General features: G+C 41.5%; 1 protein-coding gene across 1 annotated transcript; it reads right to left on the bottom strand.

Moving 5' to 3' along the window:
- Window positions 1–3,085: 3,085 nt before the first annotated feature.
- On the bottom strand, window positions 3,086–10,571 carry LOC112565454. The gene is made up of 8 exons (XM_025240932.1): window positions 10,484–10,571; window positions 9,363–9,540; window positions 8,737–8,919; window positions 7,613–7,846; window positions 7,010–7,243; window positions 6,611–6,835; window positions 4,574–5,835; window positions 3,086–4,255 (listed from the first exon to the last, which is right to left on the bottom strand). The coding sequence occupies exons 2-8, from the start codon at window positions 9,415–9,417 to the stop codon at window positions 3,866–3,868; spliced, it is 2,583 nt and encodes an 860-aa protein (XP_025096717.1). The 5' UTR covers window positions 9,418–9,540; window positions 10,484–10,571; the 3' UTR covers window positions 3,086–3,865.
- Between the last annotated feature and the right edge of the window lie 383 nt (window positions 10,572–10,954).

Below are 10,954 nucleotides of genomic sequence, written 5' to 3'. Positions count from 1 at the left end.
GGACAGCTGGCATGAATAACTATTCCACCAAGTGTTTCTTATTGCAAGAGGGCAGCAGTCGGCCATGACACCAAATTTCGGCCAACCTTGGAAGAGAAGTTTCAAATATTTGCATGTTCATATCATTAATTGCATTGGTTTGCGCCTTCCTTTTTCAATGAAGTTCAAGAAACTTCTACAGACACAGTAAAAATCCTTAAAATAAAATCACGCAGCTTGCTTGTTACAATTTCAAGTAAAAAAAACACCACTCGTATTTACTGCGATTGTTCGGTCAAATCCAAAATGGACAGATAATAGAATGAATGTTCCTACACTTTATAAAATAAACAATGTCTAAAGTCGTTTTGAGTTCTCATAATGGAAGACAGGTCAAGAGATTTACTTTACCGTAGAAAAGCTATATCACTGTCGGTTTACTGTCATAACAACCAATCAACGTGTTGCTAATGCTTTTCATAATCAACTCCGGAAGTTTTTTTTCAACTCAAGCTGAGTTCTTTCTTACGTGAAAGGTCCAGTAAGAATGCAAACACGTGACTGTGCAAAGTCCACTGCACTTACCGTACAACAAGAGAACGAAGAAGGAAGTCAGTGAGAAACACAGAACTCCTGCCATTGCCTCGACTGATTCTCTCTCAACTGAGCTTCACCGGCGGAACTGACGTCACGAGGCTTACTTAGTCAGCACAGAATGACTGGGCGGTGCACCTGTCCAAACCTCTTGTTTAAATTACAACATACGGTGTACCCGTTGTCCAAACCTCTTGCTTAAATCTTCTGCTGAAAAAAAATTTTTTTAACTTTATTCGAGGATCGTTCACAACGTTCTACGCCTCACCCACAAAGAAGTGTCATAACATCACAGTTTTATTGTGGTTACACACTCCTACTTCTTATAAAACTACAAAAACTGATGCAGCCAACTGGGGCTTTGAATTCCTACCACATCCCCTTATTCACCAGACTTATCTCCATCTGACTTTCACCTGTTTCCTACACTCAAATCCCACCTACGTGGTCGCCATTTTGGAAACAATGAATTCACATGAGCTGATGAGAAGTTTTTGATGTGTCAGGACGCCAACTTCTTCTGTGATGAGATTGCAATGCTTGAACATCTTTGGACCAAGATCCTTCACGTCCAGTGGGGACTGTACAGAAGCATTGTGAGAAACTGTCTTGTTTCTGCAACTCCTTCTGGGCGAGGCTGAGAACTTTGTGAACGACCCTCGAACTGCTCTCTAGCTAAGTGCAAAGGGAGCTTTGATGTTTCACATCAACACATTTGCCTCATTAAAAAATCATTCACGACCACCTCACTCCCTACCTCTCTAATTCATTCATTGTTTTTCTCAGACACCTTCACAGTTATGCTTCCCTAGAGGGCGATTCCCACCACAATAGAAGCAGCAATAGCTTTCTTTAGTGAAGAAAGTGTTTCCCAGCAAGGAACACTTAAAGAACATCTCCTACTTATAGACAAGAATATTAAAAACCGAAACCTTTATTCAACAACCTTCAAATGTCACTCGTGGAACAACAAGTCCTGTGGAGTCAGCAGCTGAACATGGCAACAGAATTTAATTTATTCATGACTGTGGAGACCAGGTTTGCTCTTTGGAAAAGAAAGTTGCTTCCAAACCCAGGGCAGTGCTTTGTCTTTTTCCCGAATACTGACAGGAACTGTCTTTTACTGCTTTTCAAATCGTTGTCGTCATCAAAGAACATGACAACCAGGTGCTGACAGTACTCAATGGTAATTAAACTACAGTTCTGTTACAGCTGTGATTAATGTTGTTTGTTTTTGGTGAAGACAGTTTATTGTAGTTGCTTGGTGTTACTTTCATATTTTCTTATATATATTTCAGAGTTTTAATTTTTAACTGTAGTTGTTTTGTTTCTATCTGTTTGTTCAACATGTGTGTTTTTCAGTCTGTGTTTGCCAGCTCGTCCCCGTGGGACAAACAACAAGACAGTTTCTTTCACACTGTTACTTTGAAGGAATTGTGCGATGTTAATCTTTTTTTAATGACTTGGTAACGCACCATGCACCATTTCTAAAATCTACCTGAATGCAACACTTGCGTTTCCAAGATACACACCCACAAACATCATGCACAGAACGAGGGTTCACATGGTGACGTCACGTTTGTACACAGACGGTCCCAGCGTATTCATGACGTGTGTGTTGTTTTTGTGTCCTGTACCTGGTCTGTGTTGTGTTTATTCGAAGGATGTCTGTGCTGACAGTGGCTACTGAAGGGGCCTGACTCTGCTGCCCTCATCTCGCAGGTTCCAGAATATCTGATGTGTCACATATCCGGCAGGATAAGTTGGTGGCCGACGTATTGTTCTCTTGCCCTAGTGTCTGGACAGCTTTGCCATTATCGTTCACCAAAGGACAACTTTTACCACCGCTACCTCCTGACTTCCGCGCTGCTCTCCCTTGTTTGACTCCATTCCTAATTTTTTTTTTCCCATGTTCATCTCATGCTGCTACATGGGGAGTGACAATGATTTGAGGGGTTTGAAAACACACAGCACATGGATAAACATTTCTGTTTCTTCTCTGCATGATTGGTATTTCTTTATTTTTAAATGTAATGTATATGTAATGTATATGTAGCCAAGTGGTGGGAGGGGTTGTGGACTGACAACAACAGTCCAACACTCAAACCAAAAAGGCAGGAACTGTCAGCTGGAGCACAACCCTTTAATGCACGGGATAGAAACAATGGCCACGACTGCGTCGCATGTCTTCTTTCCCGATCATCTGTCGTCTGCTGTCTCCCAATTTCTTTTACGTCCTCCGTTTGTCGTCACCTTTTTGTCGTCACCTTATTTTGACGTCACATCACCTTACGTCATTTGCTCAAGGGTTAGATTTGAGATCTGCGTTTCGGCTGTGTCGACTTCAAACTTTAATTGCCTTTCTCCAGCTACTTCACAAAAGACATCCGGCCCTTTACATCTATACAGTTCGAAACACCAGATATAATTATATACCCATACATATCTACTATACAAACAAAGAGAGAACGTTTTGCAAACAACGTTCACTCAATAAGTAGGACCAGTTTATTTACATGAGAGACAACAATGACCTCTCTATGGTCTGCCACGTATTCTGAGCTCGCCTCCACAGCGAGAAATCTGTTTTACAAATTAAATATTAGTAGTAGAAACGATTCGACATGGACAATAAAAGAACATCCACATAATCTATCATGTACATCTCTGTAGTTTCTGTTTTCCAGCTTTTACGCGTAATAAAATAGTTTTTCAGTCAATTTTGTTTTTAAATGGCGAAAATATTCAGCGATTTTAAATTTCCAATACACTATTCCTGTCATGTTTGGTTCGATCATGGAGTATATTTCAGTAAGGTACATGTCCCAACACTTGTTTTTTTATTATTATTTTTTTACGCCTTAAGAAATTACTCTGGCTAAAAAAATATAAATTTCACAACAAGAAATATGCAGGGAAGGAGGCACGATTAAGGGAGCAAGAAAGCCTCTTGCCAGCTAGGACTACCACAACTGTTACCTCCCGCTTCACTCCAAACGTTGCTCGTGTGTTGCTAAACAAGAACTGTCAACCTGTCAAGTTAGGAAAGGAGCAAGGCAAGCACAAATATTTTACTGCTTCATTTCTCTTTAAAAAAATGATAAACTTGAAAAATTGAGTGTTGGCAATAAAATTCCAGCTGAAAAAGCGTCAAAAATTAATTTGGGCGAAGTGAATTCAGCCTGTCTAGTAAAACATCAAGCTCAAAAGACAAAGAAATTCTCAGTATACAACCATTTGATTATATTGCAAGCACTGTAGCGGACCCACGCTAGTATTTCATTAAATGACTTTAACAAGAAGTGCCTACTCTAGTTTCTGTTTCCAGTTTCAAGAAAGGTCGCAGTTCTCGGGCCATGCAGTTCCCTTTCCTGTGTTTTACTTTCTTGCTCGGTTTTCTTTCAGTTTTGTGACAGAGACGACAAAGGTCACACAGGACAATGGCACCAAAGATTGAGGACAGGGCTATGCCGCTGACGACACCCATGAGAGTAGACGACAGGCGGGGGTCAGGTACACTGGATTTTTTGCGGACCTGTTGGCTCAAGTCGGACGACTTCACCTTTAGTGTCTGAGCTGTCTGCGACATTTCCTCCTGAACCTCTTCTGGATTCTTCTTACTCATGGCATTCCAACAGCTACACAAGCAGTTGTGTTTCACGGGGATCTCAGAGGTAAAGTTCTGAAAAAAATGTATTTCTTTCTTTTTCTCTTTTATTTCTCTCTACTCGTGCATGTAAAAGAGGCGCACACATAATGTCTATCTATTATTTCTAATTTCATAGAAGCAAAGAGTAATTCTCTTTTACTAAATGTTTTTGTTATTTTATCAGATGTTTAGATTTTACAGGTAAATACATTAGACACGGGTCAGTTCATAATTGTATTCTGTATGTTTAGTACATTGTAGATTTCTTTAAACTGATTAATTTATTGTGCAGTTTCTTTTAGTCAAGACGTCTTTATCTTTAATCCACTACCTTATGACTTTGACACTTACTCGCTCCGGGGACGGCTTTGCTTCAGTCACAGCTTCTGGATTCACTGTTGACACTTTAGCTTCAGTCACAGCTTCTGGATTCACTTTTGACACTTTAGCTTCAGTCACAGCTTCTGGATTCACTGTTGACACTTTAGCTTCAGTCACAGCTTCTGGATTCACTGTTGACACTTTAGCTTCAGACGAGACTTGTAGATTCTCTGTTGACACTTTAGCTTCAGTCATAGCTTGTGGATTCTCTGTTGACACTTTAGCTTCAGTCACAGCTTCTGGATTCACTGTTGACACTTTAGCTTCAGACCAGACTTGTGGATTCACTGTTGACACTTTAGCTTCCGACCAGACTTGTGGATTCACTGTTGACACTTTAGCTTCAGATAGGATTTGTGGATTCACTGTTGACACTTTAGCTTCAGACGAGAATTGTGGATGCACTGTTGACACTTTAGCTTCAGACGAGACTTTTGGATTCACAGTTGACACTTTAGCTTCAGACGAGACTTGTGGATTCACTGTTGACACTTTAGCTTCAGACAAGACTTGTGGATTCACTGTTGACACTTTAGCTTCAGACGAGAATTGTGGATTCACTGTTGACACTTTAGCTTCAGACGAGACTTGTGGATTCACAGTTGACACTTTATTTTCAGATAGGATTTGTGAATTCACTGTTGACACTTCAGCTTCAGACGAGAATTGTGGATTCACTATTGACACTTGAGCTTCAGATAAGATTTGTGGATTCACTGTTGACACGTTAGCTTCATACGTGACTTGTGGATTTACTGTTAACACTTTAGCTTCAGACGAGACTTGTGGATTCACTGTTGACACTTTAGCTTCACTCATAATTTCTGAATTCACTGTTGACACTTTAGCTTCAGACGAGACTTGTGGATTCACTGTTGACACTTTAGCTTCACTCATAACTTCTGAATTCACTGTTGACACTTTAGCTTCAGACGAGACTTGTGGATTCACTGTTGACACTTTAGCTTCACTCATAACTTCTGAATTCACTGTTGACACTTTAGCTTCAGACGAGATTTGTAGATTCCTTGTTGACACTTTAGCTTCAGACGAGACTAGTGGATTCTCTGTTGACACAACAGCTTTAGAGGTGTTTTTTGAAATCATTTGGAAGATTGTTGCTTCAGTCGTAGGCACGGTGGATGTTGCCGTTGCTGTTGTGATTTTCTGCGTTACCAGTGAGGTACTCAGGCTAAGGTCACATCTGAAGTCGGTCGGGATGAGTGACATCTCTGTGGACAGCAGCTCACGTGAGCAGCATAATATTTCGCTTAACAAGTTGTTAGCAAGCTTTCTGATGCATGCACTTAGCTTTAAAATCAGACAGAGATAGGCTAGAGCAGTGATGCCCAACCTTTTTCAGCCTGCGGGCCATATCCATTTCGGACAGCAGTGTCGCGGGCCACTTCACCGCAAAAATACAAAAAAGAAAAAAATAGAGCAGATACCATTTTTATTAGAAACAAGTTGTACTTACCATTAATTATGTAGTAATTAGTGGGATATTTGAAGTTGTTTTCCCGAAACCAACTTCTAAATGTCCGGCCTCATCGTAGAGACACCAAGTCGGAGCACTGAATCGAAATGTTCGTCCATCGAAAAAAACATTGGGAAACGCCCCTACGTGGGGACAAATACTTCTTCTTCCCTTTTTTCGTTTTTTTCGGGTTTTTTTTTATTACTAACATGCCGATTTCCTGCACTGTGGGCAGAAGTTTCGCGGGCCGGATGGCACCGCGTCGCGGGCCGGATATGGCCCGCGGGCCGTAGGTTGGGCATCCCTGGGCTAGACAATGAGACATGCAGAAAGATGGAAGGAAAAGGGCAAAGGTAGATTGAGAAAAACCAGGATCTGTGTTCACCACCAAAAAACATTACAATTGATGATGATGATGATGAGGAGGAGGAGGAGGAGGAGGAGGAGGAAGAGAAGGAGGAGTAAGAGAAGGAGGAGGAGGATCCTTACTTATCATTTGAGGTTATCAAAACGTTGTGGTGCAACCTCACCCGTAAGTTGTTTGTCATCGGTGTCGCCATAAACCTCCACTTCACACAGTGTGAGAGTCTCCCCTATCAATGATATGCGGACAAACTGACCCCAGATGGACCGGGTACACGTCAGGTTGGTTAACTGTCCAGCAACGCCGTCAAAGTAACGACACACCGTGTAGTTGATGCTGCGGTTGGACTCCAGACGCCCCAGCTCCACGGTGAAGTTGGCCAGTCTGAGAGCTGGAACACACCCACGCACGCAGCAATGATCCCGGTAACCTGAAACACACTACACTCGGGGTTAAAACCTACACCTGGCACTAAACTTACTTTACACAAATGCCTGTATGACCACGTGTTTTCCTCTGACTGAATTCTTCCTCACTGTCCACGTGTTATAAGATCTCTACTCACGGCAGCAGTCCACGCGGTTGGCGATGATGATGTATGACACAAGTATCAGCTTGCCGAGGTCCACCTGCCACCAGTGGATGTGCTGGGTGTTGTCTTTGCTCGGGGGATCTGTGTGAGTGCACGACTGCTGATTCATTACACCATTCCTGTTGCCGTCAACCGCCCTGTTGGGTGTCCAGTTAAGGTATGTTGCGCTTTGACTGCTCTGTGCACGTAGCGCAAAATTTTTCAACACTAACAAAGAAAATAAATGATTTGTCACTTTAAAGTCCTCAGAAATTGGTCATAGTACTCAAATCCTAATTAATAGTGATCGCATTCACTACATAGACATACTACATACACATGTCTCTCTATATATTATTCTCACACCAATAATACAATCACATGCTCAAACGATCTTAGTAATAGAAATTATCGGCAAAGGACATGAATACTACTCAGTAGGTTACAATTTAGTTGTATTTGTCTGCATGAAATAGTAAAGAATTTTTTTAGCAACACATAACCAGCTTCCATGTGGCCTCGTGACTCGCTGGGCAAAACTATTGCAAAAATAAGACAAAATATGTCGTCACAGTTCTAGATAACAACATACGTAACCTTTGTCCCGATCCGGAAAGCCCGTGATATTTACGTCACAGACCACCAGAGCATAGTCGTTATTAGGACGTATTCGCACGTAACGCCCTTTTACGTTGTCCACGTCACACGTGACGTTCATCGTCACGTAGCATGAACTATTCTGAACAACATGGCGCAATGAGCACGTGATGTAACATTTGTTGTCGTCGAAGGAGCCACAGGACGTAGTCCCAATGTCTACGTCAATGGAATCTGCGCACAAACGTTAGATGTGAACTTTGACCTGCACGCTGCTCTGAGGTAATAAAACGGAGTGTTTGAGAGAAGAGAAAGAAAATAACTGCAATGTTTTCTAAACATGTTATGAAAAGACAAATTTTTCCAAACGACGTTCATTGAAATATATATATTTTGTTATCCTGTATGACTTTCATAAATTAAATTATAATTATTTACACAAAGTGCAAGACCTTGCTTGTCAGTAAACATCCTATCTAGTTTTAATAATGTCTGATAGCATGTGTTATCCCCTCACATCATAGAAAATGTGTTGAATATTTTCTTTGCACTTCTTAAAAGGATATATCTGATTGTTTACTCACTAGGTCTTCAACTTGTGTGATATTTGCATTTACCTTACCTTGATATACCTTCCATCTCTAACCATGGACATAGAGTTCGTGCTCTAACTGTATTCCTATTGTAATGTATAATTGCCACACGAAATCATCTGATGATTGGGGGAGGTAATTATTAGAAAATTTTTATTATGTTTAGCCACATCTTTCCAAAAAAGGTTTTGAACTTTGTGCATAATAACATTGGTATACTCAGCCCCCAACTTTAAGTTTTTAGTAGAGAATAAATTCCTAAATAGTCCTTGTTAACCTGTTATCTTCATCAGTTCTTGTCAGCCACTTAATTTTTATTGTTGATATCAAGGAGTAGAAGTCACATACTTAAAACCCTCCTTCACTGATAGGTTTACAGACTACTGATTTCTTGAGTCTGTTGTATTTTCCTTCCCAGAGAAAACAAGGCTTCTTCTTCTAAAGACTTTCTTGATCTTCTTTGTGTTTGTGTTTGTGTTTGTGTTTGTGTTTGTGTTTGTGTTTGTGTTTGTGTGTGTGTGCGCGTCTTACCATAACTTTCTGTCGCTGTTTCTATCATGATGTGATTGATGAAGAATGTTTCATTCAAATCCATCACCAGAGGTGTCGGCAGACCAAGCGTTGATAGTTGGCCACACAAAGTCTCGTATGTTGTATTTAGCGAGAGTTGAGCGAGATAACAGCAGTCGGCACACACACCAAGTCTCGAGCAACCTTCGAAATGAAGATACAGTGCGAAAACCTCAGTGTATCTTCATTTCGAAAGACATTTTAAAGACATAAAGACATGTAAATAAATAAACTTTTTTTAAAAATTCACTATATATTAATTAGCTCGAGTGTTTACAAATTACAATCTAGAGTATTCTCGTAATTGCAAGCGATCGGTAACTTTACAAAATAGGAAGATCATTAGAGCTTTAGACAATTCGATTAAAAACAATTGAAAATAAACTGCATCAAAATGTGTATTCAGTACTTTTGTGTGAAGATATGTCAAGACATTTTACTTTACCCAAACTTCATTTCAGCCGGTCAATGTACATCACATGCTTTTTATTGTCGTCTGCTGTATATTTTGCAGAGAAGGGTGCTCGTGTTAGAAAGGTCCGGTAAGCAATACAAAGATACTCAACTCACCCATACAGTGCACTTACCATAGAACAGGAGACAGATGGTGGAAGTCAGTGAGAACCACCGACCTCCTGCCATCTCTTCTCGCTGTTGTCTCCCTTGTCTCCCTTGTCTCCCTTGTCTCGACCACCTTCGGCATCCAACAACTGCATCATACTGCCGGTGTAGCCCTTGTCTAAACCTCCTGTTCGAATCATCACCCTGAAAAATACCTTCACAATTGTAGAAAACATATTTTCTACTTTTAGCAAAGTTTGGTCAGAGTTTAGACCACCAGCCATAAACTTGTCGAGTTGCCACATCTCCTGCTAATGACAGGACAGGATGGCCAAGGCGGGGTGGGATAGTTTTAGTACCTGCGAACTTCCCTCAATCGGTCCAGCATCAAAGGGCGACCAGGGACACACCATGTGTAGGAAGAGGCGACTCAGCCGCGGACTAACAGAAAATCATCTCTTTCCTCATCTGCGTGATAGAGACTGGAAGTCCGTCTCGAGGAGACCAGGAACACCCAGGAACACCCCAAGGGCATCACCGAGAAAAAGACAAAACTGGTTCCTTTACAGGAGACAAGTTTCAGAAATGAAACACCACGCTTGATACGAAATACGTTTTGTGTCACACTAGTTGAGCACGATGTGATTTATTTATGACCTGCCATGATTTTTTACCCACAAAAAGATTTTCCTTTTTCTTGTGGTGTGCCAGCCACAAAAGAATCAGATTTCCATTGTTATAACTAGAGTCACAATGGTGCAGTTCTGTCAATCATTGACCATTTTCGTGCTGAGATCAGTTAGTCTAGTTTTTTGTCTAATTAAAGACAGGGAGCAGGGGTCCACGTGACCAACTTGCTGCTCAGGAAGGCTTCGCCGCACCCGGGGTACAGCAGGGTCACGTGTCCACGCGCTGACAGGGTGGACGGGAAGACAGTTGGGGACCTTGTAATGGCGGGCGTAGATGGAGAAGTGGGAGACGGAGACAAAGAAACAGAGAGAGAAGAAGAATTAATACGACAAAGCCTGTAGAGAGAGCAGTCCATACAAATGTCCATCAACAGTCGGCTCTCACAATTCTGCTCCAGGTCCCGCTCCTAGCTGAAAGTGTCCAAAAATGTCCTTTTATATATACTGTATATAAAGACCTGGTTGCTGGGCCTGTGACTGGAAAACTCTCCCTTGTCCTCTCTGCTGTTCACCCGAAACTGATAAGTTGCAGTGTTAGGAACAGGGGGTTGTTGCCCCTGTCTGTTGTTAGTCAGAGATTATTGCCCTTACCAGTATATGAGTGTTTTTGCTGCGTCATCAGAACCCGACGTCATTTTATGACGTAATTTTAGATTGTAGTGGGAGTGAAAATAATTTGGAAGACAGCAGACGACGGAGAAGATTTTTGGGAGAGAGGACGGGCGGAAAACTGAGGAGAGAGCTGACTGTACGTGTGGATACAGAGACGGCTTGGAGAAAGGACAAGGAGCGGACAGAGTGTATGGATTGTCCGTTTTGGGAACGTGTGTGTTGTTCCAGAATATTTATTTGTGGTCGCCACCTACATGTCGGCCAAGAAAGCATCTACCCCTTATAAGAACTGAAAATTGTGAGAGTTTTCAAGAAGA

This window comes from Pomacea canaliculata, linkage group LG5 (genome assembly GCF_003073045.1).
Source record: "Pomacea canaliculata isolate SZHN2017 linkage group LG5, ASM307304v1, whole genome shotgun sequence".
NCBI classification, from domain to species: Eukaryota; Metazoa; Mollusca; class Gastropoda; order Architaenioglossa; family Ampullariidae; genus Pomacea; species Pomacea canaliculata.
Note: the sequence above shows the minus strand (reverse complement) of the source record. Positions and strands in the feature narration are given on the sequence as shown.